Source organism: Cetorhinus maximus, chromosome 10 (genome assembly GCF_964194155.1).
Source record: "Cetorhinus maximus chromosome 10, sCetMax3.hap1.1, whole genome shotgun sequence".
Lineage (NCBI taxonomy): Eukaryota > Metazoa > Chordata > Chondrichthyes > Lamniformes > Cetorhinidae > Cetorhinus > Cetorhinus maximus.
The window spans coordinates 95,324,869-95,349,392 of record NC_135888.1 but is presented as its reverse complement, the minus strand read 5'-3'; the positions used below and the strand labels follow the sequence as shown (position 1 = coordinate 95,349,392).

Genomic DNA, 24,524 nt, shown 5'->3' with positions numbered 1-24,524 from the left:
AGTGGCACCTCAGACATGATCCAGTTCCCTTTAGTGGCTATGGATCATTTCAAGAGTTTTAAGATGGTGTTTCAAGTAAAAGTCACATATTTGTCATTGCAAGAACTGCACTTTTCAGAGTGTGAGAACTTGCTGAAACCTATTATCAAGTTTCTGTTGCCACCTACATGGAGCATTAGTATCTATACACAGTTTAATTGAAACTCTGTGATTGGGCAACTTGCAGCAGTGGGAGAAGTTAATAAGCAGCTTGAAAGCACATATACAGCCACATGCATGTCCTTGCTTGCTTTTTAAGGGTGGAAGCATTTTTTTCATGGAAGGCCAAGTCTTTGATTTTAACTTGCCAGTGGATGCCTTGTCATGAACTTGACAGTTTCTGTACTGATAAAAGAGTGTTTACTGATATTAACCTTGAGCAACATAAATCAGATTATTTCCGATTAACCGCTAATTATAACCCTAGAAGCGTGACTGTTGACTTTGATGCACAAAAACGTGTGGATTTTTTTACATATCCTTTCTGCATCTAGTTGTATTCTCCCACCAAACCCTCTGTTATGATAACTAGTTTAGGCATGAGTCTGAGCCATTTGTAATCCCATAATAGGAAAAAAGGTGTGTGATTTGGGGGTTTACTCAGTCACGAAAGCAAGTACCAGTCTATTCATGATTTTTAAAAATAGGTTTAAGGTTAATTAGATTATTTAAAAATTCTCTAATGCTTATCCTATTGAGAAACAAAGCATTATATGTGTGAAATCCTAGTCCAGTGCAATTATCAAAACCTTTTGCTGGTGCAGACCTATATTCAAAGCTTTAACGGGATGTTTACTTGATGACAAACAACTTTTGAGTGATTTATCTTACTTTGTCAATGTGAAACGGACATCACGTGATTCTGTGAGCGATGTAGGTAAATAAAAAGTAACATTCAAATGATTGCTTCACAAGCAGTTGACCATAGGATTATAATGAAAACTTTGGCATGAATAAATTAATCATGAAAGGGTTAAGAATCTCATGTTAATTTTTTGTTGACGTGCTCAAAGAAAGGGGATAGTCATTCGCTTCGGTGGCTTTTCAATGCCCATGATTAACATTCCACACAAACCTACACAACCACACATGTACCTGCATTCAGTAAGAGTTGTTTTCTCACAAAACTCTATTTTAATTAGTGTTTTTTATTTGTATATGATTAGAGAGGTTACAGTATTGCCAGTGATGTGGAGAAAGTTTGGTGCAAATGTTGTTTACGCCCATCTTTTCAACAAATCACTTGCATTATGTCTTTTTATCTCAAGTTATCAAATCTGTTCAAAAGTGGATCACATGAAGGTCATTGCTATTTAATCAACAAATCCTCCTAATCCACCTCCATTATCCATGTAATTCTTGTCTGTGATTAGAAGATCTCTGTGATTAGAAGATCTTTGTTGTGTCATGCTGCATGTTTACTCAATAATGCATATCAAAAATTTACACTTTTGTATTTAACAGAGTAATTAAATGGAGATTTCATAATTCATTTTACATAAAAAGACAGAATGTACAGCACAAAAATGGGCTGTTTGGCCTATTTGATCTGAGCCATCATTTATGGTCCACACAAGCCTCCTCCCACTCCACCTCTTCATCTGATCCTATCAGCAAAGTGTTCTTTGCAAATTCTTGTCTTTGGCCTGTTGGTTTTGTTAGTTTGCCCCAAAACCTATTCCAGATAACAATTAGCTTGAATTGAATGGACGGGTTGAGCAACATTATTTGCTTTGAATAAAAGAATTCTTCCAAACAATGGCTTCTTCAGATTTGAAAAGCTTACTGCTATAGCTTTGCAAGAAGTCCTGTAATAAATTATACACTATGTTTGTTTGGGTTGATCATAAAGAATTAAAATGTGATGGTCTCAATAGCTTTATAAATTGGCCACTTTAAGTGAACAGTGTTTCAAATTACATTTCAAATTAGGTAGCTTCTTCAATTTCCTTATTACAGATGTAACATTGCAATCTTTCGATACTTTAAAGGCTACCTGAGGAAATCCTGTAAGAATTTATCATGCAACAAATAGGACTTAATCATGATTAAAACTCAATAACTGAACCTATATATTCTGGTTGCTATTCAGCTAGTTTAAAAGAGCCAAAGAATACCATATATTATTTTTTGACCTTGTTTCTTTTAAGAATATGATCAGTTGTCTTTTATTTGGCCTTCACTAAATGTCCGTAAGTCTTCACTTTCAAACCATCAGGCAGAGTTTTATCGGGACACCCATGTCAGGGTCAAATGACAGTCACAATCCTGCATTGTGTGGGGAAGAGTTACCCAGCAGTGATTTCCCCAAAATTGACCAATTAGTGGCCAGAGGGTTGGCTCGCCACCTACTGTACAGTGAGTGCGTTCTCAAAGCTGTGGCCGAGCAGGCTGAGAAGGCCTCAAAGCCTGCATAAAGTGATGGGTCCCTGGTCTTATGCCAAGATGGTTCCTGCAGGCAACTGGCCTACTCCCCAAAGACTTTAGCAATAGGCTTAAGTGGCCTTTAAATACTTCAATAGGCTATCCACCACTTGTGCCTGCCCACCTTTGTTCTCGACCCATCGGGCATTGAGGGGAGGTGGAGTGTTGCAAAATCCTACCCCTTGTCTCACCATTATTTGAATTGAGAAGGTAGAAACATTATTGCTTTAAAATTGAATTTAAAAAGTAGCCATTGTTCTTGGTGGTGCTACTGGGACTAGAGAGCTGCCAACTATTTGATTGACTGGCTGCTCTCCTGCTCAGATGGGAGCGGAAGTCCTACCTGAAAGCAATTAACTCCCCTCCAAGCATTAAATGCCTGCGGGTTGAGCCGCTGGAGTGGAGACAGGGTTGCCCCTGACTCTTTCAGTGGGGGAGCCAGGGTTTTGGCACCCCGTTAAATCCAGTCCAGTGATGCACTATATGGAATCTCCAACACGCCCCTGTATCAGCCAGTAAAATAAACTTCAATATCATGAGATTGTAAGAATCTCTTATTTGCCACTGCCTACCAAGTTGGCTCTGTTGGTTTAAAAAAAAGGAAAGCAGTAAAAATAGATTACTACATGCATATTGCATGTGTACCATATGCATACGACACTGACATTTATGACATAATCTCAAGCCCTGGCTGCGTTCATCCTTGTAGCAGTCAGAGGTCAACTATAACCTATCCCAGCTGGACGAACGGGGTGAAGGGACCATTAAAGTTGATCGATTTGACTGATTCCCCCTCTGTTCCAGCTGTAATCATGCTGGCCCCATTTTAATTGCTCAATTCATTTGAGTGACTTAAGAGTCAGCCAGAATTGAGTAAACATGCAGGTGGCTCATGAATGCATGCAAAATAGAGTCTTATGATGTCATTAGGACCCCAACACGATTTTAACTGAGTGCTCAACAGCATTACCCATTGGTCAACCTGCTGAGATTGACTTCAAGCACTAACTGACTGACCCAAGTGGAAGCACTTATTTAAAAGAGCATTAAACTGAAGTTACTCGCAGTATAGGAATTATTGTGCTATTTGACTTAGTGAATTTTAAAGTGCTCTTTGAGATCAGAGATTGCTGATTTTGTCATACTCATCCTGATTAGGCTCTCACAGAGCATCGTAGTGTTGCTTTTGCTTCATTGATTGTGTTAGAGGAAAGTTGCAGGAAGGGAGCTGCAGTATTATCCACAATAGCCTTGATTAGCCATCGGTGAGCCTACCAGAAAACAGCAGGTAAAGGCCAGGGGTTTCTTATGGCCAAAAGTCACTTCCTGCAACAGAATCTGCTGTTTGCTCTTTATTTTACCAATTGAGGTTAACCTCAGAACACTTTAGCCTGACAATAAGTCTGAAGAAGACAGAGATCTTATATCAACCCACCCCTGGCCATGTACTCCAAGGCTCCACAGTCATTAATGCACCCCCCTGTTCAGTGCAGATGTTTTGCCTCTTGGGAGTATCCTCTCCAATAACACCATCGCCTGGCAAAAGCAAGCTCAGTGTATGGCAGGCCCACTCACAGAGTTTGGAAAGAGCATGAAGTTTGTCTCAGAACAAAGATCTAAGTCAGCAGGCCATGGTTCTTATATCACTTCTTGATGGGTGCAACCTACCGTCATCACATAAAGCAACTAGAAGCATTCCATCCTCACTGTCTGAGATCAAGTGACAGGACAAGCTCCCCAACACCGAGCTTCTTGCAGAGTGGTACATACCGTGATCGAGAGCATGCTCATCAGAGCTCAGTCTTACTGGGTCGGTCATGTGGTTCGCACATATCAAAGGCAGCATGGGAATCCGCACCATAGGACATCCCAAACTTAAAGACAATTTGAAAGCCAACCTCAGAGCTTGCAAGCTGAATCACAATACATTGTAAAAAGAACCTTGATCAGACTCAAATTACAGAAGTCTCTGTCATCAAGTGATTTTGACGTTTAAGGAGAACACTTGTCCTTCAGGACAAGCGAGCATGTAGCAAAGCCAATGACTTCATCCATCCCTCCAACACTGACTTCATATGCAGTATCTACAATTGATTATGCAAATTGAGACTTGGTTTAATGGCCTATGTGAGATATCATTAACCTAGACTGTAAACCAGTCTTTTTTTTACTTGCTGAACACTGATCATTGAAGTGACGGGAGAATCCATCAGACTCCATCATAAGCTTAAGTACATACTGATACAGGGCATTGATTGGTTGGTTACTTGAGCGCATACAAAGAGATATTTACTGACACAGCAGTAGAGTGGTGTCAGGAGAAAAATACCTGTAATGTTTCACTCTCTCAAGAAATTTATTCCAAGTAAAGACTGATTCTGGTTTCTTCTTTCATCAACTGGCTATTAGGAGTGTAACATCTGCTTTCCCAAATGGTCATACATTGCCAGTAGCTGTCAACTCACCAATGCCCTTAATCTTAAAGCCGTGGGGTAAACATTTGTGGTCTATTTTGTTGTGAGTTTTACTACACATTTGTGTTTAATTGACTGGCAGTGGTTGTGTGGGATGAGCAGAGTGCTTGTAAATGTTCATGGTGCCCAAGGCTCCAAGAATTTTTAATTCAGCTCTGCGGTTATTGTACATTCTTGGTGTCTTCCTACTATGGGTGGAAAAGAGAATTTGCCTCCCTGCCCTCATTTCTTTGGTTAGGAGCTCCAGAAAGGCCCCAGAAAAACTAGGGACTTGCTGGCAAAACATAGCTGCAGAAAATCTTCGTGCAGCAGGATTAATCTCGTAGCAATGAATTCAACCTCCCCTTAAGAGATGTATTCCCTCTGTAAATTGGAGGCCCACCAGAAAATATTCAAAATGTTCCTATTGTGAGTGAGTGGGAAAGCTGCTTGTCAAATATAAATGAGGTCCAGGTTTTAAAATCTCTCCTGGCCCGAAGTTTATGCCAGCAAGTGTGTTTCGCAGTCACCACGCACTCCCATCCGCTTGAAATCCATTCAGGATTAAAATGACCCCATAGTATTATTCTGTGTGTACAAATATTGATTCGTCATGAAGAGCGCAGAGTTGTCAGCAGCAATTGTCAACATGGACAATATTTAAATACTCCACGCTGATTCATTTTGGAGTATCCTGTCACTGCACAATGATTGAAAATTATGTAATGTACTTTTGCTGTGTGTTTTTGTTACTGATGGTTTCTCGTGATAACCCAATTTAACTCAACTGGTTAAAACTACTTTTGAAAATGTGCATCTTTAGGATTAGTGTGATTTTCTGCTTGGTTTTCAGTGTGCTGAGTAAATAAGCCAATTCTTGTAAAACTAAGGCAAGAAAATGTGTCCATTCTCCTCTAAGTAATGTTCAGGAATAGACTTTCTGGACCTAAACAAAATTGCCTCCATGCTACTTTAACCAAAACAATTAAAATATGCAGTCAATAAATCACTGGGGAAAAAGCAGCTCGTTTAATGGTTGCAGAATGGGAAACCCCCATCCAGTCAGCCTCCAACAAACGTCATCAGTAGTAGGAGGCACCGTAGTGGGTGTTGAATAAACATAAGGGACGAGGAAGTTAAGCCACTCTTCGTACAGCATAGCCTGTTGCGTCTGTGTTAGGATTAGTTTTTAACTGCACAGAATGTCTGAAGACAAGAAAAAGGGCAGAGGAAAAAAGAAAGGTGACAAACGTGGTAAAGGCAAGGGGAAAAGAAAAGGTATCTTATTTTAAACAATGTCTCCTTAGTGAAGCTACGAATTCAAATTAATTGCTATTCTTTTGACTTTTTTTAGGTTGTGCCCTTATGCAAAAAGGGACAAGTTACTGCAAATCAATGTAATCTTCTTGACTGTATGATTTGGATGAGTTTTAACATGTAAGAAACTGGGTTATTTTGACTGTTAAAGATAAACCCTGCAATAAATTCTGCTTTACGAAAGGTCTTAATGGAATATTTAAGTAGTAGCAATTGTCAAAATATATATTCTAAAATCTACTTGCTAAAACTGGAAGAAATGAAAATCAATGCAGGCATATATTCAATTCTCAGATTTTAAAAAAAATATGGTCAGAATTCCTATTTTTGGAGTAACCGACCTCTCTGTAATGCTCATGCCCTATTGTAGTACCTGGAAAGACAGTCTGGCTCAAGTATGTGGACTTTTTGTGCAGTCTGTTAAATCATGGTGCCAACTCCAATACTTAGCTGCATTCCTTCATGCAAAAGCTACTTCAATGTGGAAATGTCACATCTTCTAACTTTTATTCTCAATTTAAACTCCTTTACTGCTATAACCACTAAGGCATGAACATTGTAACTTGTAATCTTGTTGAGATTTTGACTTGCAGTAAGTCTGAATAGCAGTTTTCCTTAGAAGAGTTTTCAGTGAATTTTAAAGAGTACAGATTTTGTGTTGCATTTTCCAGTGTGCTATGGCTGCAACGCATCAAGTTAAACATCTTGTTGTATGTGTTTTGACAGCTTCTGTACTGGTAATCGTTTAATTTGTTTACTGATGTTTAAGTACAGTTTCTCAAATGAATTATGATATATGCTTTAATTTGACTAACTAAAGTTTTTAGTACTGCTTGAAGCTGAAGATGCAGTATTTTTACTTTAGTGGATCACTACTCAGAGCAATGCATCTATTCGCCCCAGTATTAATGTCTAAATAAGTAATCCCTTTCTGCATCTCTTTAAGTTGATGATCGAGCACTTTCAAAGTTGTTTTGCCGGTTAGTAAATCATTGAGTAGCTAAAGTTGTGTCCACAGGCCATGAACCAAAAGGGTAGGTGCCCAATATTAATGCTGCTGTCAAGCTGGAAGCAAGGCAGTGAATGAAACCATCCTCCATGGGGAACTATGTGACTTTGTTTAGGTACTCCTCATTTCTGCCTTGCTGAGATTGACAACTCAGGGTGAATGACAGCCTCTGACACTCTGTGGTCCCACACATTGGACTTCAGTGTGATGTGGAGCTGTACAGCCTTTGATAAGCCATAACTTAAAAAAGCATTAGGTTGTTGAAAAGTCAGTCGCATTCAGCTTACTTATCTAACAGCAGCATCTAGCAATGAGATCAGTAAAATGGAAAAATTCAGAACTGATATCTTGAAAGCAACACTACCTGATTTCTGCAGCAGTTTCATGCTAGTGCAGCAGAATCTGATCCCTCTGCTCATCACAACATTTCCGCTTTTGATTCACTCACTGCCAAGCTTGTGGACAAGTTCCATCCTTCATTTCCATGCGAGGCTGCTGATGTATCACTGGATTGGGAAAAGTAATCAAATCTGAAACTGGGTTTGCCTGGTTTATGTTCCACTGCAAGACACAACACAGTGAGCTTTGGCAACTGATATTATTCAACTCATGTATAGGTCCTCTAACGAAAGTGTGAAAAATTTTAGGTGTGGAAAGGTTGGCTCATAATATTTCTGCTGCCAAAATTGTCATCAAGAACCTGGTTTCAAAATGCCAGTTATCTATATCCACAGGCAGGTTCAAAATTCAATGCATTAAGGCAAGTCAGTGACGTTGAAGGCTATATTCAAACAGAAGCACATTAGACAGCAACTGGCTGGCACAGTGTTCATTTGTATTAGAAAACAGGGCATGTGATTCCTTAGATTGATTTCTGAAATATGCTGTAAGTGGGTAAAATGTAACATTGTGAACAGGTGCTAAATGAACGTAGCAACATGGAAATTCAGGCACACCCATTTTTGCGCATAGGTGGGCATAGGGTGCAAGCCCCATCACTGAATTATGAAGCCTGAGGCATCCTTGACATTGGGCCTCAGGTCGCAGTACAGTGAAGCCAGCAGGGTGCAAGCATCCAGCCAGCGAAGAGGGCACCAAAATCAGGCCGCTGCTTTTAGCATCATTGCAGCCCTCAGATAAGTTATCTGCAGTGTCCTGCCAATATTTATCCCTTAAGCAACATCACAAAAACAGATTATTAGTTGATATCACATTGCTTTTTGGGTGACTTTGCTGTGTGCAAATTGGCTGCCACATTTCTTACATTTCAACAGTGACTACATTGCAAATATATTTCATTGGCTGTAAAGTGCTTTGAGGTGTCCTGAAGTTGTGAAAGGTACTATATAAATGCAAGCCTCCCTCTTCTTTCTCCTGCTCTTTTGGGCTCCACATCGAAATCTGTAAATGTGAAAATCTTACATTTTTTTTGCAGGTTGTTCCACAGTCAGTTGTTATGGGCAAGGGAGACAGATGGACTGAAAGCCCCAATTTCCCTTTCCCTTCTGTCCAAAATCAGTGTAGTTTATTTTTGGTAAGGCTGATGTGTGTACCCATAGTTAGTGTTAATGTGCGGTCAATTTAAAAGTCACCAGCAGCAGACTTTCATGGATTTAAATAAAGAGTATTATTTATTCTCACACACACCCTAGAAAGGTCTATCACCATGTTAATCACAACATGCCCACAAGAAAGATACAGTTAAAGACAGTAGTGCATTAAAACCAAACAGAATAGTTAGCAGTTTACATGTCTTGGAGAATCCAGGGAAGGAGGGAGATTTTCCCATTCTGGAATTGAAGTTCAGGTAAGTTCAGATAAGTTTAGATGGTTGGGGTCAAACCCCAATAAAATGCAGGGCTCCTTCAAACTAAAGGCTGTTCAGCAGGTTGTGTAGACAGACTCTGATGGCTGTTGCAACTGGAGGCCCAATTTCTTATAGGCAAACACAGAGCTATTCCAAACAGGCTGGAGGAGGCTTTTAAAATAATTTTAAGTCTCACAGGTCATGAAATGGCAAGGTGACACAGCCTTATTTTTCACAGCTGCGATATGTTGCTGGTGTTCTGCACACTGCCCAGTCTCAGTTTTTGATAAAAGGATTTCAAAATCACAGGGCAGTTTTAGTTACATGATGAATGGCCATTGCTACATGATGGAAGACAAATGATGGTCTTTCATAGTTAATAAGGAGTTTGTCGCATGGTCAAAAGCCATTGATATCCAACGGAATGTAGATAGTGATGTTTAGCACTTTATTGTGGCTACTCAGTTTCACTGGCCCTCCTTTGTTACATGGCAGACCTGGAATCAGTGAGCCTGAGAGTTTATTGTCCCTGAGTTTTGAAGTAAGTCTTGACAATAGCGGGTATGAAATTCCACAGAAGAGTACTGTTTAGGCATGTCCATTCAAGGGAGCCCTCTGCCCATTCTAATCCAATTTGGAACTTTCCAGAAAGCTTGCTAGGCTGTTGAAGTTGCAAAACCGAGGTGCCCCCTTGGCAGTCATCTTACAGTAATATCTTCATGCCTGCACTAGCATGTGTAGTATAAGGGTGTTCAGGTTAGTAAGAGTTAAGGTGGGACTTGAGAACAGTGTCACCCACAGTATGCTGCAGGAAGTTACATGACAGTAGACAGGGAGACAGAGTGGTGTAGAAAGAGTCTGAGAGAAGTCGGTACAACGATAGTACCTGGATAGGGCTGTACCTTGGAGATATGTGTATAGTTATGAATTGTTACTAAACACTTTATGTTCAACCACATAAGCTTCCAGACCTCTTAGTGAGATACCAAACAACCTTACATAATGGTGGCAGCAGTGGGATTGAACCCATGCCCCCAGAGAGTCTGAAGAGCTGAAGAACCAGCTGAATGGAAAAGAGGAGGCATTGAGACGAAAAGCCAAGCTACGAGCAGATAATGAATTCATGAGTAGCACAATTACAGAACTGAAACGAGTTAAGACTTTGCTGGAGCCAGAACTAGCCAAATCACAAAATGGGTGAGCAAAATTCAGGAAAAATACCATTGCCAAACCTAATAGAATGCAGAATCAAAGGACCCAGCCAGATCACTAAAGGGTGAGCCAAAACCAAACCTGATCGAACGTAAAGTTAAAGAACCTAGCCAGATCACAAAAGGGTGAGCAAAATTCGGGGAAAATACCATTGCCAAACCTGATCAAACGCAGAGTCAGAGGACCTAGCCAGATCACAAAAATGGTGAGCAAAATCCAAAAAAGGGCTGTACTTACTTTTAAAATAATCAGAGCACTAACCAGGCAGAGCATACTGATTGTTTAACCAGCATAACTGGAGGAGTGCTGCAGCTGAGTCTGAAGCCAGTGCCATACCATGTGACAGCCAAGTGTGGATGATTGAGAAAAAAGAGAGTAGCATGTGAAGAAAGATCATATTGTTAATATGTTGGACAAAGACTTGGGGGAGATGTAGTATAAGGGTGTTCAGATTGGTAAGGGTTAAGATGGGACTGGAGAACTATACCACCCACAGTATGATGCAGAGATTCACATGACAGCAGACAGGAGACAGTGTGGTGTAGAGAAAGACTCTGAGAGAAATCAGCATGATGATAGCACCTAGACAGGGCTATACCTTTGAGATATATACATAGTTATGAGTTGTTAATAAACACTTTTACACCAGCGGGATCTTATGGTCCAGCTGAAGTAAATGGAGCTTGGCATGTCTCACCGCATTTTATGGCCCTGTCCCCTCCATGACAGCACCGTAAATTTCCGGCCTTTATGTTCAACCACACAGGCCTCCAGACCTCTTAGTGAGACACCAAACAACCTTACAACAGCATGGTGTTGTCTTTACTAAGTGTAGCCAGTCTGTTATAGTCTGCACCAGGGCAAACCAGTCTTAGAGTGGAGTCACCAAATAGGGTTAGGCCCCTTATTTGCATATGCAAGGGGAAAATGCCTGTTTCAGGTGTAGACCCTGGATGCCGATTTCTGATCCTGTCCCAATATGGCAGATACTGCACTTCAGGCCAGAAGTGTGTACACATTTCCTACCCACCATTTTGGGGCCTTAGTATGCCAGTCAGTGCCCAGAAACTGGGTGCTGCGTGACTGAATATATAGGCCATTTTGTTGAACGGCTACAGGATTAGCACAAGTAAGGTGAAGGGCTGGTCCATCACTCCACTGATTAAATGTGGATTATGTGCAGAAAATAAAATTGAAGCTGTTCTTTTCATGTGAATCTAGGGGATTTTGAAAATTAAGTAATACATTCACTAAACATTTAAATATTTATATGATGTGCACTGAATTATTTTTTTCACTTTTATAAACTTGTCACTTTCTTAAAAATATATCTGTTAACCTGTAACTGAGACTAATTGCTAATTAGAACGTTGTGCAGCATAAAGTGCCCTTTCAGACCAAAAAGATGACATCTAAAGAACTATTAGCGAATCAGTTTTTTTTAAAAATGATACTTGTACCAAATAGCATTAAATTTAACATTAAGTTCTACAACTGCTTAATGCGTTGTCTAATAAATTATCTACATCAGCATTATTTGTAGTTTTCTACAAGTTATTAAAGAAGGAAAATTGAACCTATATTTTCATTGTACTTTTCACATTCTAATTAGGCACCAAACTGCTTCATCACCAACAAATGATGTTTGAAATGTTGTTTTGAACACAGCTAACATTTGTGTACAGCAAGGTCTTACAGACTGCAATCAGAGTAATGACCAGTTATCCTGTTTGGTGGTACAATTATGTGAGATGAATGTTGCCCAGGATGCCAAGATAACTTACTTTGAAAAGTGCCATAGGATCTTTTACTTCCATCTGAACAATCAGACTGGGCCTCAGCTTAATGTTGGGGTTGAGGTGTTTGTATGGTTGTATGTTGTCTCTTGAAGATGTCTAGAGCTTGTATATTTGAACAATAACTGTCTGTTAATAACATATAACTATATTCATATATACAGGATACAGTCCTGATTGGGCACTATCTTCATGCCAACTTCCAGCAGATTCACTCCTACACTCCATTACTCCCATGTGATGGGCCCCGGAAGGAAACAGGAATTCAAAGCCCTCCGCCACCCCGCAGGCCTGACCTGACTGCCAGCTTTGTGTGGGAATGGGCTGATTTCATACCCTTCCAGAACCTGCAAGCTGCGGAGAGGTGCTGCTTGGCACCTACAACTCACCAGTGGTTCAGCTCTCCGACTGGCACAATTGGGCAAGTGATTTGGCTGCTCCATCATTTCTGTACCCATTTTGAGCACTTCTTCAAAATTGGCCTGAAGGTTTTGTCAAAAAGCTACAGCCCAACAATGCAGAATTTCCTCAGTATCTCAGTGAGGAATCTGCTTATGTGCATGTACTGGAGTAATTCTAAAACTCACAGTTTTCTGACTCAGGTGAGGCTGCAATTGGTGAGCAAAGTTAACACTCGAGAAGTAAATGGTTACAGAGACTGGTGGAATAAGAAACTATTCATTTGCTTGGTCAACTAAGGGATTTCTGATAGTATCTGTCGGTTATATGAGCCATTGCAGAATACCTTATAGATGTGCCTCTGTTGCATTTTGGAATGTCTGACTATTTGGCTGAGGAAGAATTCAGATGAAATTGATGCTAATATGTTACTTTTAAGTTAAATTTCATTCACAAGGGATTCAATCCTCAGAACAGATTTGCACCGGAGTACAGATTAGATTTCAGATGTAGCATTAATCCAGATTCTTTGGAACAATAGACGTTGGTTTAAAACAGCTCAGTAAACTTTTACGTGTGAGATGTTGGAATGACTCTATTCATTTGAAGTCAGCTGGGGTTCGTTGCCAGGAGCTCACACCTAGGAGGGTGGTTAGTCAGCTCTGATTGGGAACACAGCTGGCTGATCCCCAAACACAAGCAGCTGAGATGAAAACAGACAAATGCTGGAAAAGCTCAGTGTGTTGGGCTACATCTAAGGGAAAAAGAATCAAGTTAACATTTTAGGAATGTGACCCTTTGTCAGACCAAGCGGTTTCTACCTGAGGCATTAACTTCACATCCTTTTTCCACAGATTCAGTACTTTTCAGATTTGGCTTTGGATTTCCAATGTTCGTAAAATTATTTTTGTTTTGTTACAGCAAGTTAGGAGATAGTCAGAGGCTAAGCCCTTCACTAGGAGCAAAGAAGCAAACCTAAATATGCAAATTTCTAGAAGTAGTGACACCAAAGCAAAATATTGCGGATGTTGGAAACCTGCAAAGCAGCAGAAAATGCTGGAAGTGCTCAGCAGGTCTGGCAGCATCTGTGGGAACAGAAACAGAGCTTACCAGCCGGATTTTCGCTTCTAAGGCAGGTAGCATTGGAAATCTCCTGACTTGGTGCACCAGCCTTGGGGCAAAGTGCCCTGAATGGTGAAATTTTTACTCAGGGATTGGTCGATGGGGAGGGCGGTGGAGCGTGTAGAATTCGACCTGCTGCCCCTGGATACAGATTAGAGACAGCCACAGGGGCTGCTGACTGCCAAGGCAGGTTGTTTAAAAGACCACCCTCGGTTCTCTTTAACTTTGTCACAGCTGCTGCTTACAGATTAGGCCCTCTAGCCATCACCCCTCAAGCTCTATTTCCTCCCCCACTTCCCATGCCTCATCCATTCCATTCATGCCCCCCACACATCCCCCATGGCTCTTACACACTCCATGCCAACTCACCCAGTATCTACCATTGGCAGACCTCAGGATCCATGTTGAGATGAAATAAAATAAAGATCTAGTTATCTATGACAGCTTTCACTATAATAAGCAAAAAGTCCCATTCATGAAAGCCCACTCAATACATTTAAAACCCCTCAAATACTTATTCCCATATAAAAACAAACATAGGTATTCATAACTCCACATCAAAGACAGTTAATCCTTTAATAACCTGTTTGAGCTATCAATAAAACCATGAATTTACAATCCCTCACAGTGAAAATGATAGATTGTGGAGAGCAGTCAACAATTAATAATGTTATAATGATAGCACTTAGGGTTATGTCAGTTATGTCAGATCATGCTGCAAGCAGATCTATATACTCAGAAACATCATAGAACAAAGCCTAGAGTAGGGGTCGCCAACCTTTTCTTTAATGAGAGCTACTTTTGATTAATGAAAAATATCCTGAGCTACTAAAACATATATTGAAAATATATTGATTGCTAAGAGCTAGGTATTAAGCTAGGAATCTCCAACCCTGTTCCTGGGGATCCTCAACCCAGCAGGTCTTATAGGTCATTGCATCACCAATTTAAGACTTGGATCAATTTCATTGTGTCAGTTAAACAGATGATTTGTTAAATTAAGTCTAAAATCAGACTGGGAACACCTGTAAATTCAGCCAGTGTTCTCTTAATTGAACAGATTACTTGCTTCATTGATCAATAACTGACAGTTGTTCCCAGTCTTTAGAAACAGGTGACCTATGAGACTAACTGGATTGGGGCTCTCCGGGACCAGGCTTGGTCTTAAAATGCTTGTGCACTGTTGAAAAATGTCTCTCGACATTGCTCTTTTTTCCCACGGCAACTCTGGCACTGCACACTTGTCTTTAATGCTTGAAAACAAAAAATTGTTTGCCCACTCTTGATGGAAATAGTATGTCTTTTGCCTTTTTTTGGATAGACCTGCTTCCACATTCATGTTGTCAACAAGGGTATTTATCAACAAATTCTTTTTCCTGCCGCACACTAGCTAGCAGAGTTGTGCTAGTACAGTTGGTCCTCGACTTATGTCAATGCTCACTTACAGCAGCTCACAATTGCCACCCATGTTGTTATTTAAGGCAGTCAGACCCATATTTACAGCATGATGCTGACTCAGGCATTGGTGTCGGTTACAAAAGTCGGCAAACTAGTTAGCTTGTGATGGAAAAATAATTATAATTTAAAATAAATAATTTTAAAGATCCTTGGAGTCTCCACGACTCTATGAATATCTGGCCCAACATTTCAGGTTAAGGACCTTTCTTCAGTTCTGAAAAAGTTCCTTGACCTGAAAAATTAATTCTGTTTCTCTCTCCACTAAAAATAATGATGCGAGTTAATAATACTATTAAAAAAAAACCAACACTAGAGTTTATTTCTAGAAAAGAATTGAAAAATAGAGAAGTTATGTTAAACTTGCATCAAACCTTAGTTAGACCACACATTTGGGGCAGAATTTTAAGTCCTACGGGCATGAGCGGGTGCCGGAGCTGCGCTCGCCATGAATTAAGAGGCCACTTAAGGCCATTAAAAAGCCAATTATGCCGATTTTTTGTTGCCCGTGTGATTTCATGCTCGTCACATGGGCAGAACGGGCAGGCGGCCAGTCGACATTTTCAAAAACCTCATCCATGGGCGAGATAAAAGGGGTGAGCTGCATTGCCAGTGTCTGTAGTGGGGATTTTGGTACATAGTTTTCTGCTGGTGACTTATTGGTAATTGGCAGCTTCATCTCTGTTTAGGGCTTCATTCTTAGCATTTCCAGGCTTCATTTCAGGACTCCTTGGTGTTTCCAAGGCCCTGGCGGATTCAGATCATGTGGACCCTTCCAGGTATCAGACAGCTTTCTATTTCCCTGGTAATAGGGATTGTGGTCTCCGCTGGTGGCACCTCCTCTGAGGAGGAAGAGAGGAGCAGAAGGGAGAAGAGGTCAGGTGTCCCAATGCAGCTTCCAGGGGAGTGACTGGTGGGAGGAGAGGCTCAGGCACAAAGGGAATTAGGGCCAGCAGGAAACCCAAGGCAGAAGGGGCCGCAGAAGACACCACTATCCTGCTGCCAGGGTTTACAGGCGGTGATGCAGCTACCTCAATATGTCGGAGGTGCAATGCCGAAGGAAGATCCGCCTCTCAAGGGATACAGTGATCTCCATTTATCAGATGATAGGCCCTGAGATCAGCTCCAACTATGTGGGTGGACACCCCATGCCAGTGGCTCTGAAGGTCACAGTGGCCCTCAACTTCTATGCCTCTGGCTCTTTCCAGGGCTCAGTGGGTGATCTTTGTGGAGTCTCCCAATCAGCTGTCCACAGTTGCATCAAGCTGGTGACAGAACCTCTGTTCAGGCAGGTACTGCCCTTTATTCTTTACCGTATAGAGGAGACCAGCCAGGCTGAGCAAACCAGAGACTTTGCAGCGATTGCTCGGTTCACCCATATCCAGGGTGCGATCAACTGTACACATGTGGCCATCAAGGCACCAGCAGGTGAGCCCGGTGCCTTCATCAACAGGAAGAGATTCAAACTCCATGAACATGCAGTTAGTTTGTAACCACAGGATGCTGATTCTGCAAGTCTGTGCAAGGTACCCAGGCAGCTCCCATGACACCTACATCCTCAGACACTCCCAGGTGCCGAGGCTCTTCAGGGCTCCAGCCTGACTGGATGGATGGCAGCTGGGTGACAAGGGCAATCCTTTGAAAAGGTAGCTTATGATGCCACTCCACCACCCAAGAACAGAGGCAGAGAGGCATTACGAGACCAGAGATCTTCTCAAAATATGCTTCCAATGCCTGGACCGTTCAGGGGGTGTACTACAATATTCCCCCCCCCCCCCCGGCCACCCTCCCTCCCCCAGAGCAGGTGTCACTGATAGTGGTTGCATGCTGCGCTCTCCACAATCTGGCACTGGCAAGGGGGGACCCACTGGAGGGAGAGGATCTTGACGCAGCTCCACAGGCCACAGATGATGAGTCCAGTAGTGAGTCAGAAGAGGAGCATGGTGAGGAGAATGCTGAGGGCATGGACGCAGACCTCGGTAACCTCCAGGGAGGCAGGGACGCCTTGATCCAACACTCCTTCAGCTAGGCTGCCAAAGATCAGCTTCAACTGCATGCCAGGGCTGCCGCCTCCATCCCGGATGTCTGAAATGACCCTTTCATTTGAACCCAAAGTCCAAATAGTGCCTGTGCAATAAAATTTGGAGCCACTGACATCCAGCATTACACATTGGTGTACCTTGCACCAAAAAAATAAAAAGGTGAAGCATTCTCAGACCATTACGATGAAAAGAAAATTGATCTTATTTTGACAATCCAAAAAAAATTGCATAACCTTCTCTGGTCTTCATTTCCACACCAGTAAAGATAAACCAAACATAAATGAATAGAAAGTCACCCATGAACTGTCCCTCTTGTGCTCATGGTGCCTTTAACTTACTTTGCGAGTGCTGTGTCTAGGTGCTCCTTCCTCGCTGCCACCAGCAGTGGGGACAGCCTGCTGACTCTGGTGTCTTTTTGGCCTTGATGACTTTGGCGGTCGCTCTCTGGCCAGTAGAGCCTGTGCTGGCCTCGCCTGGGAGAGAGCAGTCAGTGCCACGGCTGGCATCTCCCCAGTCATTGCTCCCTCATATGATGCCACGGTCACTGGCGGAAGGGCAGAGAAGCTGCTGCTGTCATCCAGAGCGCCCTGTGAGGAGCCCGCAGAGCTGACAGGCAGCTCGTGCATCAATGTGAGGGTGCTCTGGACCTTGCTGCTCACCATTGAGGGCACCTAGCTGGGATACTAGCCTCATCCATCTCCCACACTGGAACCGACCACCTGAGGTCAATGCCTGCATGAGGGTTTGCAGGTCCGAGCGCAACCCCAAGAACCCCTGATTGTGTTCCTGGAGCTGCCTCTCCAAGAAAGCCGCCACTCTCTCAATGGAGAAGGCAATGTGCTTAGCCATCAGGGTTAACGCAGTGCTCACGCTCCACATGGACTCCTCCACAACAGAGACCATGGTATGCAGACACTCATGGATCTCCGCCAGGTCCTCCCGTACGTCTCAGTGAACATCCAGTATCTGCTGCCTAATGGACAACTCCAGAGACTCAACATCTGCCTTCAATTGAGCATTGTCCTGGTCCCCAGCAGTCCTCCGACTGCTGGTGCCCTGGGCACTCCTTGCCTTGACCTGCACATCAAGTGAGTATGAAGTCCCCTCATCAAAGTGCACCGACATTCTAGCCGCTGATCTAATACTCACTGAGGTGCTGGTATCCGCACTGGTGCCTGCTTCAGATAGCGGGTGTGATGCAGGTGCAAGTGAAGCCTGGAGGCCCTGCAGCATCAGGGGTGGCCCTTCGGTGTCCAGAGAGTGAGTATGTGCTGGTGAACCTAAAAGGGAGATCAAGGACGTGTCATTAGTTTAAGTCACCAGACTGTCACTGTGCATGCCAGGCACCCTGGAGATCTGCATCACGGTGCCATGGTCTTTCAATGATCAACGGGTCACCAGGTTCGAGGCTCCCATCAGTGAAGGGACTACACTAGAAAGGTTGCATAATCCGAAACTCTCACCTCTGTGCACTGCACTCTTACTTTCATCTGGCGTCCCCGCCTCTCCACACCTGGTTGCATGGGGAGCGTGCTGGCTCTTGAGCTCAAGGGCATCCTGCTCAAACATGCTGAGCAGCAGGAGGTTGGGAGGAGGTCCGCCCTGCTTGGTTATGGCACGTGTTCTCCTGAAAGGACAGAGGAACATGGATTAGTCCGCTGTCTACCTGCAGTGCCGTTGCAGCCTGGCCAACCCCAGCTGAGGAACACCTTGCAGGGCACATCTGAGTCATGGCTTTCAAGCCACAAGGCACTCAGTCCAAGCAGCCAGGGCTCACCCCCCCTGGCCAGCTTTGGCATCATTGACAGTTGGCACCTGGACTCTAGCACTCTTGAGGTCCACAGGGGGGTGGCCACACCTTAATATTTTTGCGCACTGACCCATGCCAACACAGTACTCACCCTTCCTGAGTGCAGCAGGTCATTGAGCCGCTTCCGGTACTGCACTCATGTGCGCCGCACCACGTCATGGCTGCTCGCCAGCGCTGTTAACTCCTTCCATGCCCTCTTTGTGAGGTGCGGTGGCCTCCTCATCCTCCCACCTCTGGGGACAAGGCTGTCCCTCCTGGCAGCCACCTCTTCCAGCAGGGCAGCGAAGCACTCATCCGAAAAGTGGGGGGCCGAGTGCCCACCCAAACTGCACCCCCCGCCTGCCATGTCCAGCCACACTCAACTCCATCACTTGAATGTTGAAGACGCAGAGGAAATGTCCTTGCGTGGCAGCCTTCCAGCTGGGCCGTTTTTAAACCAGTTGCCGTTGGACCCGGCAGCCGACAGGCACCCACCTCCGCTTCCTGACCAGTGACGAGCCGCATTTCATGCTTGGAGGAGGGGGTGGGGGGGGTTAATTGGCCCACCAGCGTGAAATCACGGTCGAGGGCCAATTGCGGGCAGTGGTCCTTTTTCCTGGCCGCTCCCGGGCCCGCCCAGCACTCCCACCCGACGACCTCAAAATCCTTCCCTTGGAGTACTGTGTACAGTTCCAGTCACCATATTTTACAAAGGGGTGTAAAAACACTGGAGAGGGTCCAAAAATAGATTTACAAGGATCATACCAGAAATGCAACGTCATTCCTATCAGGAAAAGAGGAACAGGCTGGGGGTCTGTCTTCTTGAAATAAAACGACCGAGGAGTGATCTAATTGAAGCCATTATGAAAGGTTTTGACAGTGTTTCCACTCTTTAGGGAAGAGAATATCTAGAGGTTATCAATATAAGATTGTCATCAAGAAATCTAATATGGAATTGAGAGGAAACTTCTTTACCCAAAGAGTAGTGAGAATGTGGGACTCTCTACATAGGGAGTGGTCAAATTTAATTTGCATTTAAGGGGGAGCTAGAAAAGCATAGAGAAGAGAATTGCCTGTTATGCTGGTCGGGTTAGATGAGGAAGGATGGCCTAAGGCCAACTGGAACATAAATGTTCCATGGAACATAAACATGACCTCTTAGACTGAAAGGCCTGTTTCTATGCTGAATGTTAAATGTAATTCTATGGATAGGAAGTCTGACCTAAAGAGTGAAAGCTCTCTTCTTATGTTCAGCCTTCACCAGAGTTAGGGAGTCTTCTGGTCAAAAGTGTATAGTTAGGTCCAGATTTCCACAACAATGGAGAAGCTCGCCTCATCATGGAGATATTAGCAGAAACTCCCGAAAATCCTACATCCCGTCCCCAAACATGGTACTTCCTATTTTCATGGTTTGGGATTGGGGCACGTTTCAGCAAGCACAGTTTACAGAGGCAGCTGGGCATTTAAATCACCAGCTGCCTCCACTGAAGTGGGATTTTGGTAGGCCAGGCATGTGAAACCGAATGCAGATTAGGTCAGGTGAGAGCAGGTCTGAACTTTGTGTATTTGTTTGGGTAGCTAGGGTACCAGGAGAGGTAAGACTCCTTTGAATCTGGATCCGCGACACCTTTGGGGGAGGTCAAGTGACCTTTGGGGTAGGTCAGATAACCTTTGGAATTGTTAAAAGTAGGCATAAATATGCACAAAAATGCATAAACCTATTTCTGTCAAGCTCATTGAAACTGTCAACAGATCTGTCAAAATCAACTGTCAAAGGGACCTGTCAAAACTGTAAGGAGCACTTGTCAAAGGGACCTGTCAAAGGATGCTGTCAAGTCATTTAGAAGTCCTGTCCTTTAAATCTCTAAAAAATTGTCTTGAGTGTTAAAAAAAGGTTGCTTGCTATTTTGCTCTGTCTGTTGACATAAGCTGAGAGCTTCCATTACTGGATCACTGCTGCATGGCTGATTTCAGGACCATCCATTATCCCAGTAGGGTGACTGCCATTTCACTGTTTGATTGACAGCTACAAGTGGCTATAGACTCCTTAATGTGGGACTATGAATTCCGATGCTTGTTGTTATAGTGGATTGTGCACTTGTTTGTTGTTATAAAGCTTTATTTAGTTGAAGGAATGTAAATGTAACAAATGGGTTTTTGTGAATTAGTGTTTTTTTTCAATATAGTGAAGTCTGCAATAGACATTTAGAACTTTATTTTATCTCATTTCTGTATGGGTCCTGAGATCTGCCCATGGTGAATACTAGGTGAGTTGGCATGGTAGATATGAGGGCAAAGGGTGGTGGGTGAGGGCATGGCTGGCATGAGTTGGCACTAAGTTGATGTAAGGGCTATAAGGGGTGATGGGGCAGGTGGGGGAATAGGTTGGCATGGAAGTTATGAGGTGTTATGGGGTAGGTGGGGGGAATGTGGTAGCATGAGTAGGCATGGATGGGGCATGGGGAGTGTGTGGAGGTTGAGGAGGTGTGAGAGGTGAGGGTTGGAGTGATATTTATGTTTTAATCTTTATTTTTAAGCTTTGGACACAGTGCCAGAGCCTTGAGGCTGGCTTTCTGCCTAGCCTGCCTCCTCATCCAGCATTCTACTCAGTTCTTCCCAGGTCACCCACCCTGACTTCTAATCCAGCCCCATTCTCCACTGCCCTCCCCCCACCCCGCCCCCTACCCACCCCCAATCCGGGCTGAAAATCCAACATCCGGGCAGCCATTGTTAAAGGTTGAGTTCGCGGAGCTGGGAATTCTCCCATCTCTGTGCACCTGACCCCAGAGCGAAAATCTGGGCCCTAGTCTGCCAGTAAAGTGAGATTTACTATAAAATGTAGGCCTGTTTTAAAATGGACCTGTCTGTTGATCCATTATCAGCCACATGTTTATCAGACTGCCTTTTGGAAGATTGGCTTAATGTATATAATGAGCCAAGTGGGATTATAGTATAAATATCATGTAATTGGATATTGAGCAGTAACAGCAAACTGCTGATTATAAGGAGAACAGGTTCTGCTTACAGGAACGACAAGAGACCAATTGATGCTAAACCCAAGAGAATATCTGGTGCAGATCAGAAATTTATAACAGCCTTTTAAGCACGGTCATTTTACTTCTTATCTGTGTATATTTGCTTTGTTTTCCCCTCCTTGTGTTCTGATCCATTTGAAATGCTGTTCATCTGTAATTTATTCCAATTTTGACAGAATCTATGCCTGAAGTATTAACGTATCTGTTCTCTGCACAGATGCTGATTGACCCACTGAGTACTTCCAGAATTTTATGTTTTTCTTTAAGATTTCTATCATTTTATTTTGTTTAATCTCATGAATCTTTGGTATTTCTCTTCTCTGCAGCAATCAGTTTTGTGTATCTTGTAAATGGAGAAAGGAAGGAATGGAATAATATATGAGTATTTGTAATAAACTGGCCCCTTTAAATAAACTTTGGCTTTTGGGACTGAAGTTGGAGATTTTCTTGAAATTAAATGACTCATTAAGCTCCATTTATACAATGCATGTTTGAATGACCCACTATTGGGATGCAAGCCAGTGCTGCTCATCCAATTAGTGAGAGAAGCTTGTAGGTTGGAAGCAGTTTGTGAATTTCTGGCTCCAGAGCAGGAAGAAAACAAGCAATAATTTCTTGCTTTTCTTTCTTCTTTTCATTATGCTTCTGACACTTTGAAGTGTGACTATTTCAGCTCAACATTGACCTTTTAATACATGCCAGAATTTGACTTGCTTTCCTCACTGCCATCGAGCATTATTGCAATAGTCTCAATTCATTGTCAATCTGGTCTTCCAGATCTCTCTCATGTGCCATACATATTATTTTCTTTCCATTTAAGTAATAGTCCTTTGCTGATTTTCTTTTCCTCTGACATTTCTGCACGCTGAATTTCATCTGCTACTTGCCAAATTCACAAATATATTCTAATCACCCTGTAGTTTATCCTGTTCAGCTTTGCAGTCTACCACCTCCATGGCCGAATCTTCTGGTCGGCATGCGGGGGCGGGCCCTGCTTGCCGACGCGTAAAATGACGCGCAGTGATGTCGGGCATGCGTCCCAATGTCACCGCGCATCATTCCAATATTCAGTTCAGCAGGCGCGCACTGGAGTCGGCTGCGCTCCCACCAAACTGTCAAAGGTCTATTAAGACCATTTACTTACAATTAAAAGAATTAACAAAGCTGCCTGTCCAACCTTAAAGTTGGCGGGCAGGCTCAGAGCCCAGACGGCTTTTGCATTTACCATGAAACCTCATCCACAGGCGGGATAAGGTTTCATGAAGGCTTTATAAATCAAATGAAAATTTTTATTAAAAATCAGTGACATGTCCCGGTTCACGTGACACTATCACGTGAGGGGACATGATTGAATAATTTTTTTCTTCTTTATTTCAAATAATAATAATCAAACTAATCTCCGTGAGGCAGCTCCATGCCTCAGGGAGATTCCTGCGCTCTTTCACGCGCATGTGCGAAAGAGCACAGGCCCTGACTCTCCCTCCTCCCCTCGCCCGCACTGGAAGCGCTCAGCGCTTCTGGGTGCGTGTCACGCTGGGCGGGCCTTAATTGGCCCACCCAAGTAAAATGGCAGTGCACAGCCGATTGTGGGCGGCGATCAGCTGTCTGCCCACCCGCGCCCGCTCCTGCTCAGTCCCCCCTGACGGGGAGAAAATTCTCTCCCATATGTTTGTATTGTCTGCTAATGTAGCCACTGAACTTGAGACTCCTAGCTTTAGGTCATTTATGTAATTTATTGTGGGATGTGAACAGTGGTGTTTCCCAGGGATCTATCCCGGGGCCTCAGCTTTTCAGTGTATACATTAATGACTTGGGTGAAAGAATAGAGAGTTATCTATCCAAGTTGGCAGTTGACACTTGTTAGGGGGCACAGTAAGGTGTTTGGATGGGAGCAGGATGTTACAAAGTGGCATCTCCACAAAGTGCGTGCACTACTCTGAATCTGAGAAAGAGAAAGTGGAATATTTTCTGAATGGCAAAAGACTAAAAGCTGTGGAGGAGCAAGGGATTTATGTACGTAAATCACTAAAAGCTTGTGCTCAGGTACAAAAAGGAATTGAAAAATTCGAATGTGAATTAAATGGTACTTCAGTAGTACAGACCTGGAGTAGCGTGTCAGTTTTAGACAACAAACCTCAAGAAAGCTATATTGGCCTTGGAAAGGATACAGCACAGATTCACCAGAATTATAAACAGAAAATGCTGGAAGTACTCAGCAGGAGTTGCCAGCATCTGATGAATGGTCATTGACCTGAAATGTTAACTCTATTTCTCTCTCCACAGCTACTAGCAGACCTGTTGCATATTTCAGTATTTTCTATTTTTATTTCCAATTTCCAGGATCCGCTGTATTTAGCTTTTGTTTCATCAGAATTATACCTGGCTATATATTCTAGGTGGTAGCGGTCACGGCTTTGGAATATTAAACAAAGCAGGACGAAACAAGCCCTGAGTGAGATCCTATGGGTAATATTTTCCCGGACTCATGAAAATCCCTATACATTGGGTTCTATTAATCAATATATCCATTATAAAATATTTCCACTAATTCCGGCTATTTTTATTTTCAATACAAACTTCCAGAGGAATTACTTCAAAGGACTTACAGAAATCTAAGTACACCAC

General features: G+C 43.1%; 1 protein-coding gene across 3 annotated transcripts in view; it reads left to right on the top strand.

The window, feature by feature from the left end:
* The window catches only part of LOC144685850 (pro-neuregulin-2, membrane-bound isoform-like), a 764,146-nt gene that overhangs the window by 583,829 nt on the left and 155,793 nt on the right, over nucleotides 1-24,524 (top strand). The window contains exon 1 of one of the 3 annotated variants that reach the window (XM_078550804.1): nucleotides 6,054-6,194. The exons of the other annotated variants lie outside the window; for them this stretch is intronic. Coding sequence (XP_078406930.1) covers nucleotides 6,119-6,194 — 76 coding nt within the window. The 5' untranslated portion in view covers nucleotides 6,054-6,118. Of the gene's footprint in view, nucleotides 1-6,053; nucleotides 6,195-24,524 lie in introns of those variants that run through there. 3 annotated transcript variants of the gene reach the window in all.